Source organism: Nasonia vitripennis, chromosome 2 (assembly GCF_009193385.2).
Source record: "Nasonia vitripennis strain AsymCx chromosome 2, Nvit_psr_1.1, whole genome shotgun sequence".
In the NCBI taxonomy this organism is placed as follows: Eukaryota; Metazoa; Arthropoda; class Insecta; order Hymenoptera; family Pteromalidae; genus Nasonia; species Nasonia vitripennis.
In genome coordinates, this window is record NC_045758.1 from 19,689,518 (window position 1) to 19,714,438 (window position 24,921).

At 50.9% G+C, this 24,921-nt stretch overlaps 2 protein-coding genes across 5 annotated transcripts in view; one reads left to right on the forward strand and one right to left on the reverse strand.

Moving 5' to 3' along the window:
• The window catches only part of LOC100120618 (heat shock protein DDB_G0288861), a 116,616-nt gene that overhangs the window by 26,219 nt on the left and 65,476 nt on the right, over window positions 1–24,921 (reverse strand). The gene's annotated exons all lie outside the window — the stretch shown is intronic.
• Window positions 9,932–14,586, forward strand: LOC103317102. Its single transcript, XM_031923800.2, has 4 exons — window positions 9,932–11,754; window positions 11,980–12,134; window positions 12,637–12,859; window positions 12,933–14,586. The coding sequence occupies exons 2-4, from the start codon at window positions 12,018–12,020 to the stop codon at window positions 13,148–13,150; spliced, it is 558 nt and encodes a 185-aa protein (XP_031779660.1). The 5' UTR covers window positions 9,932–11,754; window positions 11,980–12,017; the 3' UTR covers window positions 13,151–14,586.

Here is a 24,921-nt window from a genome sequence, read left to right on the forward strand (position 1 = left end):
CTCTCTCTCTATCTCCCCTCTGTAGAGCGCGCGGAGGAATCCTGTGGAAGCTGCGAGCGAGAGGGAGAGCGCGCGTCCGAGATTAAATGGAATATTTAGCAAATATTTCGCATAAATCAAAGCGATGCAATATGTTCTGGCTCCGGAGAGTGAGTCTATGTAAATTGATGGTAATGCGGCGTGCAGCGCGGCAGCCAGCTATCGGCGCAGGCGACGGCAAGAGTGAAAAATTCGCGGCAAGAGTGAAAAAAAAGCACCGCTAGCCCAATCCCATTCGTTCTCTTTATGGGATCCAAGTATTTGGCGGTTTGAATAAATCGGGAATTCGCCCCCAGGGGTTCTGCCTCTTCCCAGCCTCGCTCTCTCAGCCGAACCTGCTCTAATCTTTAAATTCGATGCGCTGATTGGTTTACAGCTACACACTACGCGGCAGTCTCGAGCGATAGGCGTCGGAAATTTTATTAATGCCACGAGGAGCAGGTCGAGGTCGAGGCCTGCGCCACACGACGTTGATTTCTATATTGAAGTGGTTGCGAGAAGAAGAGAAAGAGCCAAGAGAGAGAGAGAGAGAGAGAGAGAGAGAGATTCTCGCAGCCGACGTGCTTTATCGTGGCGACGAGGGGTCCGTGCTTTCGGTTTTATTAAACCGCCGCGCGCTCTTTCTCCACTCGGCCTCTCCCTCCCTGCCTCCTCGTCGTTTTACATACTTATCTCAATTACTCTGCGCTCTCGCAATATCAATGACGGTAATCAATTTCCAGGCGGCCTCGCGCATTAAAGTTTGTGCATAATCCACTGCAGCTACTCGGAGCCGAATCGGGATTGCAGGTACGCGCGTATGCGTCGCCCCGCCATCAAGGTTTCTCTGCTGCTGGGAATAATGCCGGAGGATCATCCTCCCAACGCTGCTGTGCTTATCTTCTTCTGCTAAGAAGAGCTCACCGACCAGCTGAAGGCTTTCGCTCTCCGTGCAATTATACGAGTCACTTTTTTTCAAACACACACGGCGTTCAATCGCAGCGCGGCCATCAAACTTCGATGTGCGCACAATAAGAGGCAGACGCGTGGGAGCGGGGAAAGGAAGGAGTGCAGAGAAAGCAAGACAAATTCGCCCGAAACGAGGATCGATGGGCGAAAGTAACGATAATCTACGTACCTGGTGAAAAATCGCTGGACGCGCACGAAAGCTACTCGGTTGCCACTGCGCCCTGTCCTTAGGGAGAGTTGGGGGACTTTGTTCCCTACAGCGATGCGCCCGTTGCACCCCGATAGGGATCAGGAAACATCAGGGAGCGCGAGAAGGGATTGCGAACAAAGACAGATTTTATTCGTTAATTATGCCGATGCAAAAAGATATTCCGTTTGTGGAAAGCGAATATGAAGCGCGCGAGAGAAGAGGAAATCAGAGAGTCTCGCCTCCTTTGTCCGACTCTAAATCCCAGCTAGTTGGGATAAGTACGTTAAAGTTTCAGCGCACGGGACTACGAGAGCCCGGGAGGAAAATCACTCACGAGATGCCAGACAGTCGCGTCGCCTCGTTTTTCCCGAAAGCCCGACGACCTGCAGCGAGTATCCGAAGCGACGGAAGGTCTATAAACAAGCTTTATCTCCGACTGCGAGTTGCTTTCCCGGTAATTCATTGATTAAGCAAGCGGGTCTTCGTTTGAATTAGCCTTGAGAGGCGTAGACGATTGATAGAAAACGTAGGCAGGTGTAGAAAAGAACTTTCCGCGCGTCACTTTCCCTGATATTGTATTGTGCGCGACGCTCGTCATCGGAGTCGGAGAGAAATATAAGGTCGGAGAGGCATTAGCGAGGGCAACGAAATAGCCGCGAGAGTGATGGTCGTTTCTCTTCGTTTCGCTATATTACATTAGAGGGCGAGAGGAGCAGCGAGAGAGAGAGAGGCTGCGCTGCCTCGAGGGCACAGACGTCGGTGACGAGTTGAAAAATCCACCAATCATCGCTGCCAGCCTCTGACGCCGAAAGCGGAGGACGAGGGAAGAAAAAGCGAAGATGCGCCGCGCACACGATACTATAGATGTGGAAGGGAGAATCGCTCTTTCGTTCGCGCCGCGGCGTTGAAAATCTTGCGTACGGAGGGGAGCCGCGCACCCGACGAAGAATAACTCGGGCACTGAATTCATCATTGAGATTTATTTTTCATCTCGAGGAAAACATTCAAGCGTTGCTCTCCTCGAGGCGGAATCTCAAGCGGAGCGCATTTATTAGACACCGCGAGCGATGATCGCTGCGGGAGCTATTGATTTTCGCGTCGTACTACACCGGCGCGGCGAGACTTTTTTCCTTCGGATTTCAGATGACGAATCGGCGGCTTCATTAATGTCGGGCAATCTTGCCTGCGCCGGCGATATTTCGAGTGAAGCCAGTGAAGCGGGTCTTTTTGTCCTCGGAGAAAGAGAAAGAGAGGCTCCTTTGAAACTCGATGCGGAGAAACGGGCGGGCGTGCGCTACTTAGGGAGGCCGGGTCGCATGGTCGCTCAAAGGCTGTACGAGCACGGAGCCGGGGGCCAAGGGCCGAGCAACGGAAGACTCGCACTGGGAAGATACCCTTGAGCTACTGTACAACGCTTCCTAATCATTCGTTCTTACCCGACGCGCCTCTTTCTCCCCGCGATGCTTCTTCGAAGAGGTATTTTCGCTTCCGCTTTCTTTTGCTCGTCGGCTTTCCTTGCCGCCTCATTATGTCCGCTGCTGCTGGAACTCGCGAGACTCCGAGGGGAGATTGGCGATTCACGGAAAATTAATAACCTTTGCTGCGAGTATAGCCATTTGCGCGCGAACGGACGGACGAAAGAGCTATGGAACGGGTGCGGGGAAATCTGCGAGGTTGTTTACCAAAGTTTCGCGGCTGATGAACCCGGACGGGCGTGCGTCGCTGACTTCCCGCGGTCCTCTACTACTTCCCTCGACAGTCGGAGATTCGTGATGAGAGGGCAAGTTTTCCCCGTTCAAGCAGTCACCGGATGTCTTTGAATGCCTCGTTATAACTTGGGTGTCGAGTTTGTCGCGACTTGATGAAAATGAAAATAATTTTAGCGCACCTGTCAAATCCAGAGCGCGCGACGCTTTGTGCGTTTTTGCCCTCGACTAAATGGGATGGAGTTCGATTTGTATAGCCCGCGGATTAAAGCAGTGTGTCTTTCTCAACGGCTGACGGGGGATGGGCTGGGGCGGTGGATCGAGTGAGAAACGGCAGCGGCGCGATCCGCGAATCCCTAAGTCGCCTTAAATCATACAGCGATAATCTGCGAGCGCGAACGGGCGCCTCCGGCTATAGAGCAGTCAACTATACAGTGTCGCGAGAACAGATTCTCCGGTCGCCCCTCGCGCGCCTGAAAGGGTTCTTGATATATACGCGAGCCTGGGCTGCACGCGCGCGCACGCACTCGCGACTCGGAGAAACAGCGTGATTGTTCTGCCGGTTTCTCCGCCGCGGAGGTGAGCTTTCTCTCCCCAGCTGCGCACTTCCTTCTACTTCTGGACGTGCGCTTTCTCTCTCTCTCTCTCTCTCTCTCTCTCTCTCTCTCTCTCTCTCTCTCTCTCCCTTCTCTCATTGCCCCGAGCGAGTCAAGTTCACGTTTGCCTCTTTTTTCCCCCGCAGACTTATTCGGTATTCCGCGCGCGCTTAATTTTCCCGTCCATTGTGCGCCGCTGTATTCAAACTCGATACTTGAAGAAGCGAGTATCGCGTCGAGCGAGCTCGGACTTTTCCGATAGCAAACGTGCTCTGCCGCTTCCCACTTACATCCTATTACTTCTTCGTCGGCGCTCTCGGCATAATGCCCCACAAACGGCGATAAAGCGCTTACACCGCTAAACCGCTGTTTGCAGACCTACTCCGGCAAATTAAAAGCAAAAGCTCGCGGCGCGGAGCAACACCTGCGGCCCGTGTATCTCCGCACGGACCAATATACGCCTTCTCCCTCCTCGTCGTTTGTTCCCAGTCGAAAACGACGGCACAGTAGCGGCCCCGCCTCTTCGCCTAAGGAGCTGCTAATTGATTTTAGAAGTTTCGCATCTGCCCTCCTCCCGCAAGCTCCTTAGGAAGCTGCAGAGAGGAAAGGCTCTCTCTCTCTCTCTCTCTCTCTCTCGGCGTCATGCTTAACGGAGCCGAGAGCCGAGGGGTCTATAGTACTCCGCTCTGATTCCCCGCGCGAGTCGCGACAAGCCAAGTTCCCGTCGCGCCGCTCACGCGCTCGATCTCCTCAGGGATTATTGACGGAATCGCTTGGTAATTACGTTTTTCAGCTGCCGAGCGACTAGTCGTCGATGCGCAATTAGGCCCGCGGGGGCTGTCCCTTGTGTCGTCCTCGAGTTCTGTCCTCGAATATTCGCTTGCGGGAAATCGTACACTTGGCTGCGGAAAAGGCTAATGCCACAGACGAGCATACAGCAACGAGGAAGAAAAAAGGGAGGCTGCAGATGGCTGCGGATGATGACTAGACGCGCAGCCCCGAGCGACTTGATACCTATACCTGCGGCGGCGAAGCAGACGAGACAGCGAGACTTGGTTTGCCGTAATCACTGTGGCTCGCTGCAACAATGCACTGCCGTAGGCCCGAGCCGTTCCGCTACAAACTATACATATATTCGTCCTTCGTCGGCTATCTTTCGTCGAGCCTCGAACCCCTACTCAAACGTCAGGAGTCGCGAACAGCTCTCTTCGAGAGCACGTCGTGGCTACAGACGTACCACTATTTTGAAATATCGATGAGTAGCGCCTCGCTACGAAAAATAACGCGACGCTGACTATCGAAACATACACCATCGCTTCTTCTAGTCAGCCATTTGAAAGCGGTAACTCGCGCAGACAGCGGCGCGTCAAGTTCTCGTCCGATATCGATTGGAAGTGCTCGAGCAGGAATTGACTTTTAAAGCACCTCGCGCAGGCCGGCGGGAGGCCTCCGTAAGTGGATATTATTCATTGAAAAATCTGCGCGCGCGCGCGCTCGGCGCCGCCCAGTCTCATTGACGTCAGCCTACGTATTAACCACTCGTTCGCCGCGCGGGCGCGCGAGACCAAGTTTCGGCAACTTTGCTTAAAAGCTCGTCGTCGCCTCGTCGTTCCTCGTTACATCCGGTTTCGACTCGATAGGCTGCTGCTTCCCTCGACCCCACATCTTCATTCTCTCTCGCCCCCGCCGACATACTTTCCCTTTTCTTCAGGTGCTTCTCCGTCTTTTTTGCCGCGCGCTTAAAGCCGCAATGCTAATGTACATAACAGCGCGCTTCGTTAAAGCCGCGCGACGTTTTAATGGGATAGCTGCGCTTCCTTCTTCCCCGCCGGAAACATCAAGCACCGCCGACGACTTGACGACGATGGCTACGGCTTCCTTTCGCTCAATTCAAGGGCTTTTCAATTCGATCGCTCACTCGAGCCCCGATTGAAGCTTGCTCAAATATTGTTGTGGGACTCGATGTCATCGTTTCAATTCAAGACGTTTTTCAATAAAAATTTTAAGCGGAAATAAATGAAACTCGTAGATTTGCACAGATCGCCGGTCATTTGTTATGCTCGGCGCGATCGAGCTTCCGCGACGTCCGATTGAATTTTTCGTTCTCGTTTGTATTTTAATCAGCGGAACACGCAGCGCTGGCTGCGAATCCGTCGCCCGGATTAAATGCACTTTCGGCCGTCGAATGGAATCCGAGCAACCAGTGGCAGAGAGCGTCGGCAACGAAGTTACAATCAATCGGAATACGCGCCAGTATGCAAATGTCGTGCGTTTTAGCGCAAACAGCCGCTGCGCGGCTGTGGAGAGTTGTTTTTTGCCGCAGACCTCAACGCTACGAGAAACGGCCCGCGGTCCGAGCCAAAGCCGGCTGCATTATCAAACATGAAAAATGTTTGTCCCCACGAAATTCAGGCGAGAAAACGGAAAAGCGGACGCTCAATATCAATATTTTCGGATATGCGCGTCCCCGATAAATTCTACATATAGCTCGTATCGCGCATATCATTTCGTGCGCGCATTCCACACGCGAGCCGCGCGGCGTGCGGGCCAATTTCGAATCGGTAAGTATGACGAATGCGCGCGGCGTGTGCAGTTTGAGGGGGAAGAGCGCTAGAGAGTCGACTGTGCCCTGGGGCGGAATTACGAGGATTTTCCCTAGATTATACGCGGGCGAGAGAGCGCGACTGAGCGAGCGAGTGGCATTTTTTAAAAGCTTTTGTGCGGGAGACGTGCTTACAGCGCAGCTTCCGCGCGCGCTGGGGTGCGGGCCGCGTTTCCTATCCGCGCGCGCGAGAGGAAGCGCGAATGTCTGCTGCACGCGAGTTTTTGCGCGGCTGGAATTATGAGTTTTCAACTCCGATCGCGACGTGTACGTGGGACGGAGCGAATCCGAACAATGGATGACGAGATATCTGCGCAGAACGCGAGGTATGCGCGATGGCATATAAATCATGGACGAATAAGGAACTAGACCCAGTCCGGCGGCGCGAGTCGTAATTAAAAAAAGTTATGATTTACCGGCGACGCGACAATGCCTGCGCGATAATAGGCGGCTAAAAGTTTTACAATATAATGAATAGGCTGACCGGGCGATTATACGCGCGGCAATAAAATCCGAGCATAATACACCAAATCGCCGGTCATAAACAACGTCCCGAGAGCGTCAATATATCAGGCAGGAAAATGCAAAGCAAGCCTGCTGCGCGGCAGCGATATCGCGAGTATATGCGGGGGCCGGGCAGCGGAGGGAAAGAGTGTGTATAAAAAAGTCAGCGCCGCCGAAAATGGATCAAACGCGGGAAAAATAATATCCCGGGCACACGCGCGATATCGCGCGTGCGACGCCAGCCAGCGGCGTCGTTTTGATGAACCGCGCGCCCTGCACCCCCGCGCCAGGCCGAGTCTCTCCGATAAACACGCGCCCTTACGCGAGAGAGCATAGATCGCATCGCTAACGACTTTTAGCGAAAACGCGACCGCAAACACGGACGAGCCTACGCATTCGCTGACCGCAAAGCAGGTCTGATCGCCGGGCCGAATATGGGCGCGCGCGTTCCTACGTGCCTCGGTCGGAGATTCGCCAATGCCGAGGGTGCAGCGTCGTCCGGACGATGAGCACACACACACACGTGAGGCATCCGAGGGTCGCTCCGCGCTTTGACGCTCCGCGCGCGGGAATTTCGAAAATTCCATCTACACGCTGCTCTTTCTTCTGTGATTTATGCCGCGATATTAAATCAACCGGCGCGCGGCGTGCTTTTTTCGATGAGAGCTCGCGCCCTGCGCTTTGTTTGGACGCGGCAGATGGGCCGAGCTAACGTTTGGATATAACCGAGGCTTTGATGTCTTTCGTCGGGAATTTTCATCAGGCGCAGGCCAAAAGTTTGATGAACAGCCTTTCGCCCTGCGTGAGCTGAAAAGTAAGCAGAGCCGAATGCGATTAATCAGCTGAATAAAACGCTCCGCTATGTGGTATATATAACGAGAAGCGCCTTCGAGACGATTATCATAAAATTGAATATGATAATTATGATAATTAGAGCTGGCCAATCTCCTCGCATTTATAACAGTCGGAAGAGTACTCGCATAAACGCTCCTCGACTCGAAGAATAGAGGCTGGCGCGCAGGCCATTTGAAAGTCAAACTTTGCAGGTCCATTTGAGATTTGCAGCTGGAGCTTCCAAGCGAGAGCCGAGTGCAGGGGAATATTCCCGTCTAGGATGCAAATCCAGCTCGAGCAAATATAAGAGGATGGATATATTCCAGAAGAGCGAGGGGCGACAATGAGGGCTGATATTGCCCCGCTTACGTACCGCCGCGATGTGCATCGTCCAGCCCATAAAGGACCATAAAGGAAGCTTGCTTATTGTACTCGCGAATACAGCTGATCTCGGGAGACATTTCGCTGTTAGCAGGTGTTTCGGCGCGGCAGCAGCCTCATCTGAAGCCCGTGACTTGCCGAGTGCCAACAAAACTTCAAGTGTGTTGGATTAAACAATTGACGATCGATACCGGGCATACAAACGCGTACACGCCGAGAGCGAGCGGATGTAGGTGATTATCGACGTGAGCGCCAATCGGGAAGCCAGTCATCCATAACGCGAATTCGATAGTACTCGATTACAGAGGCACACGGATGCACAGGAGTCTAGATTGACGCGCTGCGATATAGTGGGGCGCGGTACAAAGGAAGCTGTCTGTCTGTGCCGATAATGCCAGCCGCTGGTCCCCCTCGTCTATCCATACACAGGCGTTATTTGAATAAAGGAAGCGGGAGGGGGAGCGCCAGCGACAACAATTAAGACGCGCAATCACGCGGCCATTACATCCCGCGCGGATTTCGGAGCCGGCGGCGGCGTCTTCCAATATCTCTTCGATCTCGCGCTTATACTCGGACACACAGAGGGCCCTTGATTAATTCACTTGGCTCGCGGCTGCAGTGCGCAGCGAGCGCCGGATGTGTAGGTATGCCAAGGCGCCCCCGAGGCGGTAATTGATTCGCGTGTTCCGCCAGCCCGCGGTTGTTACACGGCGACGACGACGATCTCCCGGTTTTACGAGCTACCGAGCCGGGCGCAATTGAAGCTGCGGCTCCTCGCGCCTATGATTTACGAGGGTAATATCGCGTGGAAAACGCGCTTGCCAGATGCTAAAACACTTTGACGATTAACCTCCGACGCTAATGGGCCGCCGCCTCTGATATAGCCAAGAGTCGCTCTCGGCGTGTTGCGCTCGCCATCTACAGGCGCAGCGCGTCTCGACGCGTTGTCTCGAGTGGCTGCAGCTATTCGGAGGTATCCCGAGATAGGAAAGATTAAATTACCGTCTCCACGCAGCGCCGATCGGCTAAAAAGACGATGCGAGAGAGCTCTGCCCGCGCGCGGAATGTCGCGTATTCGTGACAGGATTGTCGACACGGACAATTCGAGGATCGACCCTACTCCACATAGACGGAGGCGGATATATGTACATCCCCAGCACACTCGAGTACACGCGGCTGAAAGCCCGCAGCAGCGCGACGGCTTTTCGCGCGTGGTCCGCGTAATGCCGCGTGATGTATGAATTTAATTAAGTAATTATAGAGGCAATGCACGCCTTATAATCACGACCGAGCTTCCTGCAGGCCTAGACTCCCCGCAGCCGGCAGTTAATCCCGTATCCGCGTACGAATAACATTTACATAAGGCAATTGTGCTCGTACACGGATCCCTCTACTCCCTCCCGAATTTTCATTTCTCCGAGGAAGGGTTGCGCGCAATAAGCCCGTTCCTCTGTGCGACTCTGTTATGCACATTTGTTTTTCTCCGAGGCAAACGTCGAGCCGTTCCTTCGGAATGCACGACTGTAAAAAGTTATTGCTTGTTTTGCTTTTCATCTCGACTTTTGTGTATTTCAAGTATTACACGTGTGTTGCAACTTGTTTGCTTCCAGCTCGACTGCGATGGAAATGAGCACAGCAATTTCGTGCCCAAAGGCGGAGAGGATTCGCTTGATCGCAATTCAGAATGAGGAAACAATTTCCAAACTATTCCGAGAACGCGGCTGAAAAACTTGCAGGTATGCTCGAGAAAATGTAATACAGATTACTTAAGCCCCTTGCCAGAACGCGGATTATGGACAAAGTTATCCCACGCGACGGGGCGAGGGCAGCGAGCTGCGTCAGTAAAATCATCTTGCGAAATTGTTTTAAAACTTCGCCGTTTACTCGTCACGATCGGCGAACTTTGCACGAGATTACCTTTGATCGGGTAACGATCACCGGGTATCCTCGCTGCTGAAGTTGATGTTTCGTCGAAGAAAACTAGAAATTTTTAAATTCTCGGCGGTCTCGTCGAGAAATCTCGCAAAGATGACATAAAACGAGAAAACTTTTTCGGCCGTGCGAGATTTTCCTTCCAGCGGAAAAAGCAGCAAACGAGGCAGAGAGAAAAAGAGGTGGGCGCGCATGCTGGGCCAAACGAGCTACATCGTCGAGAAAGTGAAGTGAGAAGTAGAGAGGAAAGCGGAGAAAGGTGTCCGCGCGTCGCCCACATGGTCTCTCGCCAAAATTGGTCTGGATCGGGCCAGCGTTAATTGAGCGCTGCGTTCGCTAGATTGCGGCTACCTTGTTAGGAGGGACCGCTCACCGGCGCACTTGTCGCGCGCGCATCGAAAATATAAATCTACCGTCGTCGAGCCCACGCGAGTAGTAGTGTACGTCTGCGGTAAATTAGAGAGAGAGAGAGAGAGAGAGAGAGAGAGAGAGCGGGGTGGGGGACTAGACAGCGGCCCTCGTATAGACAGCGCGAGCTGTCTCACTCCTTTTTCCGCTTGCCTTCCCAGCTTAATCATTTTCAGCCCCTCACCCCCGAGGCCTGACTATTAATCGCCGAAATTGATCCGGCAATGTTACACGCTTTCGTTTATCCTCTTACCCGCATAGCGAGCTAGCGAGGCTGGGAAACATTTCCGGCTGATTGGGGCAGAGTTTTCTCCCCGCAAAAATACCTCCCGGCTCTTGACCGTGCACGGCGATTCTTTCTCTCCATCTCTCTTTTTAATTTCAGTGTAAGCTGATCTCCCGCCGCTCTCGTCCCGGTCGACTCTCCGCATTTAATCTCAGCGCAATGACGACAACAGATAAATTAAACCGAAGCGTTCGAGGGGCTGAGCTCGCGCCGATAAAAAATCGCCGCGATAGCGGTGATCAGAGCTATTTTCGTTCGGCAAACTGGTCCGGTCTTCTAGCATTATTATTCCGATGGATAAGGCAATAAAGCGCTCCGCGCGGGCGTGCAGACTTTTATTTATGGGCCTCTTATTTGCTTCGTTCGCGTATCCTCTCGAATCGCGGGAAAATTCGCAATTGAAAATTCTCCAATCGTAAATCCAGCTTCCGAACAATCGGAACGAGCGGTTATTTATACGCGGCAGCTCGATTTTTTGCGCGCGGCAAGGGAGCGCATGCTCAAAGAACGAGCGAGCTCGGCTGACCGAGTTTCTCGCGCGGAAAGTTCCATCAGAAATTTTCGTCCAAGTCCGACGCCACAATTCACCCTGTATCGCGCGCTCGCTCGCGGTATATCGGCGCGTACGGCAAACAGTCGAATACACAACTGGACCGCCAGATACGGCTATGCAGTCGAAACTCGGAGTACGTCATAGATTTCTATTATCGTTGCGAGATTCCTGCATTGACGGCTCGGGGGTAAACAGCATTACTCACCGAGCAAACAAAGCGTGGGACGGCCCACACGCACGCACGGGATGCACTGCGGCGAAAGTGGGCAAACAAATTGAAAAGTGTGCGGCTCCGCGCGTGTATGTACAGTGTATACTCGCCCGCTCCCGAGGGACCCTGCTGCTGCTTTTTCAGAGAGCCTCCAGACTCGATACACCTATACAGCGGCCCCCTACTCACGAGCACGCGCAGCTACGTAGAAGAAAGCGGAGAAGAAAATAGGATGGATAAGATGCCTCCGTTCGAGGCCTCGCGCGGGAGTGTCTCACTTTAGTGCGCTTCAGTCATAACTTGAGGATCGTTCTCGTAGGCACCGTTTGCCTCGGCGTTTCAGTGCCAGTTAAAGCTGCTGCGAGAGCCCGTTTATCATTGCATGCGCGCGATTGTGCACCGCTTGTAAAAGCCGCGTTCGATTCCGGTCAGCTTAAACTCTTCGACCGTTACTTTTCACTGCGCGCTCTTCACTTCGGAAAACGGCCAGTGTAAACGCCCTGCTGCTGGATGTGCACCTCTATACACAGCTGCGCCTCCGGACGAAAGCGTAAACATTCAGAGGTATCCAATCAATTATTAACCACCAGCGATAGAATTTATATTTATATGAGCTCCGGCGTATTTTTATCGCACTGTAGCGGGGGAGCTTGCGGTTTTAATATTTGACGGGGAGCAATGCCATTAATATAACTTTGAACTCGCTCATCAATTTTTCATCGCCGCAGCGATTCCGTCTGCACGAGCAATCTTCCAAATTGGAATAATGCAAAATCTTTATTTTTCCAGAGTTTTCGCGCGGTGCACGCCGCGAGTCGTCGAAAAATATGTCTCGATGCAGGAGAATAACCCTGGTTGCACTGGCGGCGCTGGCTACGTGCTCCATCGTGTGCGAGGCTCAAACTGCGAATTTCGAGGGGACGAAAATTGTGGATTTGAATCAGGTAAAACTCCGCGAAGCAAGAGAGCGAACGCGGCGTCAATTTCAATGCGGATCCGCGAGCGCAGCGACTTGATCCCGCGCTGAAAAGTGTTAATATTGAACAGCCGTGTGTGGCGGGATTAGCGCGTATCCCCTTTTCCCCGGGATCGCACACGTTTTACGAATTACCCGCGAAAGCTCGGACGAGAAAGCCTTGAAACGGGATTAGATTATTAAACCGTCGTTCTCTGACGAACAACAGATCCTGGTGAAAAATTCATAATACAGCCTTACAATCGGACTCCCTCGTAGCGCAGATTCGATGGCTGGTAGGAATGCTCCCACGAAACTTACCTGCAACAGAACAGAAGAAAATCGATTATTTGCCGGTTCGCTCACAGAAAAAAAGAGTCAATATTTATCTTTCGTGTGCTGCAGGGTTTAAAGCGCAACTATAATGACTACATAAATAACGAAAATAGGCACGCGCGCAGTGACGATAAAAACGCATTTTTTCTGCGCAGTTTGTTGGAGATTGGTACATCGTCGCGTCGACGCCCGCTAGCGGCACCAGCGTCAACAAATGCGGGCACTTTGTGGTGAAAAAATTGTCGGAGAACACGTTCGCTATGAAGTACACGGCGGTGAGTCACAAGCGCAACAGCCCCGTTGTTTTCAACGCCAATGGCACAGTTGGCGATGACGTCACCGAGACCTGGCAGCTAGAGGGATCGACAAAGTTCATAGGTAATTTCATTTTTTTTTTTGTATGCGTACAGGCATACGCGGCACTAATGAGGAATCCTCTCTCTTTTCGCAGGTCCGATCAAACAGATTATCATCGAAGGCAATTACGACTCGTATTTGGCGACGGTATTGAGCGGCGAGAAAACGGCGAATTTCGCAAATCACAGGATCGCGATGATTTGGTCGCGAGATAAACGTCTGTCCTCGTTCGTCGTCGACAAACTTAAGAGAAAGCTCAGTCAGTACGCGAACAAGAAAGATATTTTTACGATCGACCAAAGCAGCTGCTAATTGTACCGAATGACTTAACACAATTTGTAGCTACTCGAGACTCGAGTCTTGTCATGTATGCGCGTGCGCTTGCGATAGCAATTCACTGATCTAATCAAAATTTCACACTCATTATCGATCGTATAACATCGGCATTTCGCCCGGTATCGTATGTTCTTCGTAGAGTCGATAAGCGTCTGAACGACGTCATCGCGAACGAAAGTGTATCGAGCCGGGCGTAAAGCACGTTGTATCTTGAAAGTGAAAATAAATTATAATACACACTGAAAAATTCAATTAATAGGAGCCCGACAGCGCACTCGTTTATTCGGCCACTGACTCAATAAGCGCATAATCCTACGAGCCCATGAAACATCGCTTACGGAATATTGAAAAAATAATAAGGTCCCTCACTGCGAAAATGATAATAAGCCGCATGACTCGGTGCGGCCGGAGTCACCCTCGCCTCGCTCGCTGCGCGGCTGCAGAGTCGAGGGGGTGACAAGCATTTGAGAGAGCGGGGAGCCGGAAAAGTTAGTCGTTCATGAAATATTCGCTCGACTCGCGAACGGCACTCCGGCGAAATATCAGCACCTGTGCTCCGCAGCTTCGAGGCCAGTTCGCAATTGATCGATTCTTATAGCGAGCCGCCGAGTGTATATCCGAGTGGTATAAAGTAATCTCGGAGGGAGCGCCAACGTACGTGCCCGGAATTTCCTTGAGGAAAGCCCGCTCGTCTCGTCTCGTCACGAACTTTCTTCGCGTTTACGCAGCCCCTGTACGCCGCGGCTTTTCAAATTTCTAAAGATTCCCGCGATATTTGCCGTACGCGAGGGAGGATGTGCACTATAGCCGACACGTGTCTACCTCATTGTTTGAGAAAAAAACATCTCCTGCGGAGAAATGAAAAGGTTCCCAATTTTCGAAATTCACGCGCCTCTACACCGAGGAATTATCGAGCCTAACGTACACACGGCCCGCAGTTGTTTAATTTAACGCAATTACGCTGGCCGCGTTGTAAACTGACCGGCTGCAACGCGCACCGCTTCGTATCAGTGGAAAACAAAAGGCTGTCGGCGCTATCGCGCTGAAAAATACACCTCTGCGCTTTCGGCGCGTCGCATTATTAACTTCCACACGACAAACGGCCGCAAGCTCGCAAAATTGTTTAATTCGCGAGTGCCGTGCCGAACAAATCGCAAGCATTACTGGCCGAGGGATTGGTTCGGAAACCCGACTCCAGGTGTGGCTCCGACCGCAGCGTAACATACACTGAGAAAAAAAAACGTTGAGTTTACCCAAGATTTAAGTAAATTTAACCTGAGCGCTTAAGTAACAGGCTGTCAAGTTAATTTAACTGAAGTCGCTCGCGTAGTTTCTACTGAATGAACAGTTCAGTAGAATCTACTTAAATCTTTCGTTGAATCAACCAAAAATGTTATAGTCGCGACTTCCAATGTACGAAATAAAGTTTGTGAATGAGAATTTCAATGTTTATTAATGAATATAAATGAACCTACATAATTGATTATAATTAGAATAAGGTTAGGAAATGAAATAAGTACATAATATCATGTTATCGAGTTAAACTAATTGATAGATATTGACGTTAGAATAATATCTGCACAAAGTTCTGACCGTACAAGTCATCAATTTTTATTCAATCATGTCATACTAACTGATTGAAGAAATTAATAGATATTGTGTAAATTAGCATGATAGTAGAGCACAATGCCTTGCTCAACAAAACTAAAGTAAAAATGAACCCATTCGAACATTAATTGAGGCTGCGAGTACATTAGATACGAATTTCACATTTTGCTTGGTATCGGTGATTTTGGACCAAAATCTTAAATCAGTCAATTGAAGTAATAACACAATAAAGATTGCTTGAACTTATTAATCAGCTCTTAACATTTCCAAAAAGAGTACATATCAATAGTTTTTGATTTACAGTTCAAAAGTTATTAGAAAATTCTTATCTTTCAAAATTGAAAACCACGACTCAAAGCTTAAAATTGTTTTGAATTTTTGAATAGCTTCTGAACTGTAAATCAAAAACTATTGATATGTACTCTTTTTGGAAATGCTAAGAGCTGATTAATAAGCTCAAGCAATCTTTATTGTGTTATTACTTTAATTGACTGATTTGAGATTTTGGTCCAACGAAACCACAATTAATGTTCGAATGGGTTTATTTTTACTTTAGTTTTGTTGAGCAAGGCATTTTGCACTATTATTATATTAATATGCACAATTTCTATTAATTTCTTCAATCAGATAGTATGACATGATTGAATAAAAATTGATGACTTGGTACGGTCAAGTGAAATGAAGCTCACTGCATGCATATCATATGAACTTTGAAACTTTGGGTATTCATTGAAATATATAATTGTCTAGGATTGTGGTAATTCCCAAACACTGCTGCTTCTTTATTCTAAACTATAATCTCTACTGAAGCGCGACAAGTAATTTTAACTTAAGCGATGCTCATCTCACCCGAAACTGACAGTTCAGTAGATTTTACTGAAGTCTGCAGTAGCATTGACTGAGGGGGCGCCCTCTGTAGTTTTACTTAAGTCGCTACAGTAAATTCAACATTTTTCTTTTCTCCGTGTACCGATAGCGTATTATTAAGCCCGAGCTCGCGTTTCCACGAATTTTATCAAGACCCTCTGCCAGCTTATAATTGTGCACCCAAAAGTAGGTTACGCACTCGCTCGTAAAAGCGCCATGCATTCTCGCGTCTACGAACTTCCGTTTAATTTTCAGTGTTTATCGTAAAAACTTGGTAATTATGCAAGGGCCAGCGCGTTTTTCCTCGAAGCAGAAACATAACAACAGTTTGTTATTCGGTAAACAGTGCAGACAGGCAATGTAAAGCAAAAGGCAAGCTGTTTAGCTGCAGGAGCGAAGCATCGATTCACAGCGGAGCATTGTTCGACGTAGCGTGCAAGAAGTAAGAGAGCGGCAGTTAACGGCGATAGTATCCTCCGGCGCGATCGTCCCAAGCGGGCAGCATTTTTTCCCCGACTCGCGCTTGCGGCCAGCTCCATACGACGCGATTCCCCATAAATCGCGGCCGACGACAGGGGCACGCGCGTAATAAATAGCGCGCGCAAACACCTAATGGCGGGCGGCGCGCGGCGGGGCCAGTTTCGGCGGTAGACTTTCGATGATATTGTCTATGGGGAGTAGGTACTGGAACGCGCTGTAATGGAAATTCCGCCGGTCTCCTCTCGCTATTTATGGGAGTTGGCGACCGTCGCCAGCAACAGCCAAGGAGAGAACAGCAGCGATTATCCGCTGCGCGAGCCCGTTAAGAAGCCATCGAAGCGCTTGCGCTCGTGTGCGCGCTTTGTTGGGTTGATGTACCATTTACGACTGCCACGCGGTGTTCGAAACAAATTCGATTAAAAGTTTTAGCGGGATACACGCGCGAGTGGTTATCCGCGATGCGTTGCATTGGATTAATTAGACTTCACGCCCCGATCATGTTTTGCGCGATATTGCATTGCAATTCAAAGGACGAATTGGCCCGGAGGCCGCTAATCCCACGCACGGCGAGCCGCAAGAACCCGAAAGAATTAATGCGAGCTTGCGGACGTGATTCGAAGCGAGAATATGAGCCACATCGGATATACACTCGATCGAGAAATAAGATGCCGCGCACGAGAGCGAACTACACACAAAGTCGCGCCGCAGCTCTCGGATCCCCTCGTGCGCGCCAAAAGAGAAGTAATTCCGTCAAAGGAGTCCTTCCCCCCGAAACGGATTTATTCGACGAGAGAGAAGAGAGACAACGAATGCAGCGCATGCCCGCCGGCGGCTTGGCTGGCCTCCTTACACCTACGGCACGTACCACGCCTCTCTTTCTCTTCGGCTGCACTACGCGTTGTACATTTTATGCAACCACGTCATCGACGCCGGCGCCGCTCGGCTGCTGCTGCTGCTTTTTCCGAGGCTTATCTCGCGCGGCTGACTGCTGCCGGTTCGTACTACTGCGCGCGGATGGCTCCCTTGTTTTTCATCAGCACCGCTTCGGGAGCAGTCGGAAAAATTCGCTCCGTCTCTGCAGCTGCGTTGCGATAATTACAAGCACGCTCGGGAAAATTTCAAAGCTCTGCTGGAAAGCGCTTGAAGCGTTGAAATAAAATATCGGTGGCTTGTTGATGTATCAGATGCGTCGGTATTTTACAGTACCCCAGTACGACTATAGGCTGATATCGGTCACGTGCGGCGCGAGCGCGATAAGGAAGATCCAAAATGCACGAATGTCGCGCGCGCAGAGAGAGGCTTGAAGGGCGCGCACTTTTCCCTACTCCCCGCCTCTTTTTTCTCATCTCCATGCAAGATTATATTCCCAGAGGGCTACATTTACATACACTTCGGTTGGCCTCGGGTGGAAAGCAGCTGCGGAGGGGTCAGGGAATTCAATAAAAGCCGAAAAACCTGCCATTGTCTCGAGCGCGTCACCCACAGCCTCCTCGCTCCCTCACCTACGAAATTTCAAACTTGCGGAAAGGTTCCACGGCGAAATCTCGAGACTGAAATAAAATTCGCCAGCTTCCAGCGTGTGTGGGATTCGCGCGGAGCATTGTGTAATAAACTTCCGAAGCAGTCGATACCGCTTCTATTGCGGGGCGCGGGAGACAAAGCAATTCGCAAACTGACGCGGCTGTAATCAAAATTACACTTTAGTTGCGAGCGCGTCGCTACTCGTTGGCACAGAAATATCCCGCAGCCGCGGCGTTGAAGGCAGCCTGGACATCTGATACCCGGATGGATCGATGGTGTACGTGGGGGAGTTTGAAAACCGGACAACAAAAAGGGAAAAGCTCCGAGGAAACTTTAATAGCTTGAAAGTTCATTACGTTCCGGCTGGCCGGAGCGCGGCCTTTTTGCGCTTCTAAAGCTTTATTGACTTTCGTTTCACTACACCATCGAAGCGAAATAACCCGCGATCGTTGCGGCTGCAAAATGTTTCCCGCTTTTTTCTTCCTTTCCCGACAGCAACAAGGCTATACAGCTGAAATTATCTCCGGCAGACCTCTCGCATTTCACGAGGCCGGATAAGCAGAGTAGCGGCGAAGCGAATTCGATTGCTGCAGGCAATCGAGATGATCAACTTTCCGAGATGCGTAAGACAATAGCCCGAGCAAAGTACGGCTATCTGTAAACATTAGCGCTCGGCGGGCTGACGCGCCTGCGGAATACTTTAAGCAGCCGAGGGATTATCCTCGGTCGCCCCAGCTCTTACATAACTACATCCTTCCCGCGAGCTCCAGCGCCAGAGGAGGATCATAACAAATGTCGGGGAGGGCCTTAATGGAAATAAAGAAGGACGTTCGGGGGCGCGCGAAACTGAAAGCGGGGGACAGGATGCTTCGTCGCTTCTTTTCTCGCGAGAGAAATGGCTGCGCTCGGCGGATCTCGAATAAATATCCGACTATTTTTCAAAGCGCGAGTTTTGCGACGCGCAATCTTCGCCCCCACTCCAAATTTTTCGCGGCCCTGACACCTTATCAATAATTCGCTTATGCTATAAATTGCCGACAACCTCCCCTCTCCCTGCCAGCGGCTTTTATATCGTTTCCGGGGTGATTTGTTGCCCGCGTTTTCTTTTTTGAAAGGAAAAGTATGCGGCGCGATCGATACGCTGCTCAGTCATCGTGGCGTATTATGATGAATGTCATTCTAAGTAGTATAGCTCCATGTTTACCGAGGCATCCATCAGTGGACATATCGGCGTGGACGTCCACATACCAGGCATCGTTTTTCTTTTTCTCGCCTTTTTCTCCCTCTTGTGTCAATAATCACCCGTCTATCAGACGAGCATTATTGTTTCGTCTTCGAAGAAAAAGGTCGCGTTCGCGGAAACGGTTTGTTGCGTCTATAACATCGGCGAGAAGCACGCCGTAATCAAGCATCAAACATTGAGAGATATTACCGCGATGGCGTATCCGAGCCGCAATTGCATGCCACAATTGAGCGAGTTTTGACACGCGGAGACCTTGGCGAGTTTATTGACGTCAAAGCCGTGACTAGCGGCTTGGAGAAATCGATCGGGCTCGAAGCTTAATGCGCGCAGCTCTTAACAAACGTCGCCCTTACAACAACAACGCCGCCGCGGCGCAGGACGTTAATCCGGCAGTTTGGAAATTTCCAGCGCGCGCTTTTTACCCGAGCCCTCGCACACGACGAGGCGCATATAAAAAGCCAGCTCCGGCTAAAGCGCCTGGTTAGTCGAAAAGTGAATTTATCAGTCGGCGCACGCGATCCGGTACAAAAGACTTTTGCCTAGCAACACGTGCCGACATGCGAATTCCAGGCTACACGTTCGGCGTATGAGTGAACGACCTAAAAATTGTCGACGCGCCAAGAATAAATTAGGGCGACGCGGTTGTAATTTACCGATACCTCGACTAGCTCTCGTGCTCCTCGGATGAGTATCGCTACTCGCGACGCGATCGAAGGTAAATGCGGACTGTTTGTTTACAACGGCTCTCCGTCGAGTCGATCGTCCGCGTTGAAATCCCATCAACCAACTCTCCCGGAAAACACTCGAAAGCGATAATCGCCGCGCCGTAGTATACAAACAAGCGTATTAATGCGCGACTGTTATACTTTTACGGATCAAGAGCGGCGAGCTCGAACGAAAACACTATTATATATATATATATATATATAGAGAGAGAGACAGAGAGAGAGAGAGAGAGAGAGAGAGAGAGAGAGCCTGGCAAACAATGCCGATTGTTCTCCCGCGCACAAAGTGCTGCAGTCCGATTACGCGCCTCGCGAGGATAAATCCATTAGGTATAGTTCTTCGCGCCGCGGCCGCTGCACGGAAGCCTTTGAGAGCCGCAGTAGTCACGAAGCGCGTCCGCGTCTCCAGCTGCGCGAGCTACGGGCCAGGGCAATGGGCAAAGCCGCTTCGAGATAGCGAGTCTGAAGGATGTCTTAAGCTTTCGTCCAATTGTCTTAAGCTGCCCCGGTCCAGCGCGGCGATACAAATCGCAGACAGTTCGTATCTTCGCCCGCGCCGGAGGGAGAAGGGTAAATGATGTCCCTCGCGCCTTTTATCTTTCGCCGTCGTCCCTTCTCCGTGGCAAACTCGCTCTCCCTCTCACTCGCACGACGGATCGGACCCTGACTGAAACTACTGATTTTTCACGCAGCTAGGTAACTGCTCTCGGCTATCTCGAAGTGGATATTTGCTCCTGACTGACGGATTTCGGCTCCATTACGGGAAGAAAGTTTATTGAACTGGATCGCGGCGACCATTTGTCCCCACCGCCGTACCCCTTTTCCGACGACGAATGTTCCACCGTCAATCACCGCGCGTATAATGTAATCCAGTTACTGCAATTTCATTCGGGGAAACTCGCCCGCTGCGCTCAACATCCCTCTTCAAGGGCCCAATTGTCGCACTCGCGCGCGAGAGAGACAGAGCTCGGCGGTGGCAACAGTCAAGTCGATCAAGTCTCGATTATTTACGTCCCGGTTGTACATAAGCCGTACAGTCGTACAGGAGGCTTTTTGGCATCGGCCGGGGTAATTCGGTCGTTACGGCGAGTGAATATATAACGCGCAGCATCGCATAAGGCTTAATTAGCGAGCGGCGCGTTTATAACGGCGCGCATCCCTCGCGCGCGTTTTGCTTTACGACCCATAAAACTGAACGTTGAAAACATCCAGCGCGCGAGCGAGAGAGAAAACGAGGGCCTCCCTTCCGTCGTATATGCACTTGTTTCTCTCTCCCGTGGCAGCGCCGCTCGCTTTATTGTTTCAGCCGCCCGGCGCAGAGAGAGAGAGAGAGAGAGAGAGAGAGAGAGAGAGAGAGAGAGAGAGAGAGAGACGTCTAGCCGTCACCGGTTGCCTCGCGCGATGCGTTTTTTTCGCGTTGGTCCGCGTCCAAATGCCAACTAGCACGACGCTCTCGCTCCCTTATTTATGGGGACACCAAAAACCCAAATAATTCGCTTTACTCCACTAAGGATGAGGCATCACTTTGGCCGAGAATCGTCCTGGCAGCCGCGGCCGGGCGAGTTTCCATTCGAAAATTTTCAGAGCTTCGGCTTTCAAGCGCCCGCTACTGCTCTTTTACTCCGAAGTCTCTTGTACTCTCGCCGCACAATGGAGTACAGTTCGAGAATGGCGTGCGGGCTTTTTACTCCCGAGCAGGGACGAAGGCAGAGGTCCGGTCGGCCGAGACGGGGGCATCGAATTCATTAACGTGCTACCGCGCATCATCGACTAAAAGCCCGCGCGGCAGCTTGGCCACAGGACCTTCGATAGTCGTCCGGAGGCTCGCAAAAGATAGATCGTGTGTGGATGCCGGCGAGAGGATGAGCGAGCGGGCCCGCACTGTGCGAAGGAAGTGCGCGGTCGAAGCGAACGAACGATCTTTGTCGGCGGCCCTGCCGAGATTCGCAGCCGAAAAAGCCAAAAAGGGAGGAGGGAAAGAAGCAGGCTCGTACGCACACCGTCGCGGTCGGGGACGTAATTGGCCTTGGAATTAGCAAAAGGGGTTGTAGCAAGGCAAGGCGCTTCGCACCGCCGGGGTGGCCCCCGCTTCTTCCATTTCCGAGAGACGAGAGAGGATCGGGCCGATCTGCAGCTGTCCGCCGGCGGAAAATGTTGGGAAACCGAGTGGAACGGACAGTGCGCCACCGACGCGTTCTCTCTCTCTCTCTCTCTCTCTCTTTCTCTCCGTGTCTAAATGGTTTACCAGATTACTCTGGTCGGATGTGCGGCGTCGCGAGTGTGAGGTAGCTCCCGAGATTGGATTTGACTCTCAGGTGGCGCAGCGGCGAACTGCGTAAAATTGAGGAGTAGGCGGGCGGGATTCGAGTGCGTTGCGGCCGAAGGGCTTAGGACTAATTTGCCAAAATGCCTCCTTTTTTCCTCCGCCTGCGCCCCTCATTGGCCGATTGTCCTTAGCCCTAATCTAATCGGCGCGCGTGCTCGCAGTTCGCTCGATAAGCGGATGCAGGATGGTTCGTTAGGCTTGCGTGTGCCCCCTTTTTTGCCCTCTCTCTTTCTCGCGGTAAGCTCGTCGCCGACGCGGCGTCGAAATTCTTTTTTATAACGTACACGCGGCCTCGTCGTCCAGTCTCGCTGGGCGCAGTTTACGCAGTGTACGCTGCGGATGAATTGGGCGGGTTTAATGGCTCGCAAAGACGTCAGAGACGGGCCGAGCCCAGCCAATTAGCTCGCGATTAAAACGATTTCGGTGTACCGAGATAGATTGATGGCTCTGATAGAACCCGCTTCGCTGCTGAACCGGAGGGTGTGCTTGCGCTTTCAACGGGGACTTTGCGGGATCATTTTTTTAAAATTGCCCACGCACCCGCAGCGATTAATTCGAAACGATTGCAGGTTCAGTCGTCTAATAGTCGTCTAAATAGAGAGAAGTTCCTTTGAATCGGAAAATGGAGACGCAGCGCAGCAACAGCGCGAGGCGATCATTCAGACGAATTCGAGCATCGCTAACGAACTGGAACCCCTAGATGCGCGCTCATATGTAAAATACCAAATACCTGGCCTGCGCAATAAACGCAAGAGAATCCTTTGATTCGCTTCCCACGACCCCCGATCATCGGCAGCGCGGTGATATACTGCGCGTTTGAATGTGGATTGATTCGCTGTCGGCGGTTTCCGCTTAAAGACACAGTTTACATACAGAATCAATCAGTCGGATAAGCTGTCGCATCCATAGAGCGAGCGGAGATACGCACTGCACACGTACATTTGGTAATGAAACGAAACGCGCGCGGGCATGGGACGTACGCGTCATATTCTAAAGATCTAAGTCGCCGCGCCAGTTCAACTGGAAGATTGCAGTTCCCGAATTAGTTAGAGCGTCTCTTTGATGCTTTCAATTCCGAGCTCGCTGTGCGAATTTCTCTCGAGCATACATCTAATTGCATTTTCCTATATCGGCTAATTGCAATCAGCCTCTAAAGCGTTCACTCGCTCTCGCGCTCGTGAATTATCTAGCTCCACGCGTCTGTTTCGCGCAATAAGGTTTTCTTTTTAATGAAGCTTCTTCGCAATTATAGCGAAAAATGCTCGGCACTGAGATTTTCTCGCAAAACTCAATTGCAATTAATAAGCTCGCACGAAATTCAGGAGCCTGCGCGATAACTGTGATGCGAGAAACGAGGTTAACGCACGTCCGAGCTGATAACGAGAAATCTCGAAAATCGGTAATGGCCAGTAACTTCCCTTTGCGAGCGACAGAGAGCTGTTCTCACATTTAACAACCTCGCGGGATGCCCGACAGAAGAGAGGAGCGTCGTGGTGACGAGGACGCATCTAGACGAATTTGCAGGTCCGTCGGTCGAACGTCGGCGCAGCGCAAGTGGCACTGGCGAATCGTATTATCGCGTGAGCATGAATATTGATAAGGCGCCGATCGACGCAGAGCCAGATAAAGAAAGAAAAAAGTCGGCGAGGAAAAAAGAAGAGCACGCTGCCAAGTGCAAACAAAAAAGTCGGGGATTTGCTGCTGCGTCGAACAAATGCGCGCGCTATGTTATCTCGGAATATTTGAAAATAAAGCCAGAAACGTTATATCGTGCAACCGTAAATACGAAATTAGCAGACTTTTTTTATTCTTGAGCAAACGATATCTTCCATGACTCATCTTTTATCAAGAGCCAGTTTGTGCCGCCACGCTAAATTTACATTGGATCGATGAAGATTAAGCTGCCAGAGCGATGACAGTGGAAAAATCCGTGTTGCAAGACTAAATTCTATGCGGCTGTTGAAACTTCTTCTGCGCATATATACTTCGATAAACTTCGGCCGGAGTTAAAAGTTGAAACCACGAAGGGTCCATTATATTTGAAAAAGATCGTTTCTGCCCGTGGATGCCGCGACTAACGAATGCTTCATAATCACATTAACATGCCAGGCTTACCGAGAGTAACAAGTTTCAACTGCGGGCTTAACGTAATTAAAACTTTGGCCATTGACGAGGCCATTTGGATTTATCAAGCTCGCCGTTTCAAAGTTCTTTCAATCGCGATGTAAAATGTAAATCCGAACGCGAGACTCCATCAGACGGGACAACTTTTCGTCGAACCAATAAAAATACAAGCTTGATTCGACGAAGACAAAGAGCATAAACTTTCTTACCGTTGGAAGCATGACGCGCATCGGACAACGAGTTACACAGAAGCACGTGTAGACTGCACTGGGCAGACTGCAGAAACAGTTTCCCGAGATACCCGCGCGGCACAAGTGTAACAAACTCTCGCTTCCGGAAATGGCCTGGCGCACTAGCACACGCACTCAAACTAGACGCGGCTGCTGCTCGTACACGCGAACCAGTAGACTAGCCTAGTGATGGAAATCATTGAGCAGAGACAAACCAGCTTGGGCGAGCGTGCGAGGTATCTAATATTGACCGCACGACGTGGGCTCCGTCGTTTGCTCCGCATATATATAAACCAAAATTCGACTTCCTGGGAAACGCTTGGGCGCGCTATATTCTGAGCGTGCCTCTGCGCGTCAGTAAATTTCTCGTAAAGCATTGAACTGCTCTCGCTAACATCTTCAAGGTGACTGTTGCGCAAGTGCTCTGCGTGAAAGGAAAGTGTATGTGTATATACACACATTTTTTTTTAAACATGAATTTTCTAACAGGGCTAATTTTTCGGATGAGTCATTCGTAGAAAGGATAAACTGGCTTGTCAGCTGAAAACGGGCATTAGACAAATTTTTCACAACATTTTTGATAGTAGCCAAGGTCATCAGCAGAAAATGCTCGCAACAAGTAC

Bases quoted from the DNA above. Each gene is read 5' to 3' on its own strand.
- LOC103317102 (XM_031923800.2), top strand. From the start codon at position 12,018: ATGTCTCGATGCAGGAGAATAACCCTGGTTGCACTGGCGGCGCTGGCT. The intron at 12,135-12,636 runs GTAAAACTCCGC...TTTTCTGCGCAG, and splicing joins AAATTGTGGATTTGAATCAG to TTTGTTGGAGATTGGTACAT. The intron at 12,860-12,932 runs GTAATTTCATTT...CTCTTTTCGCAG, and splicing joins GGGATCGACAAAGTTCATAG to GTCCGATCAAACAGATTATC.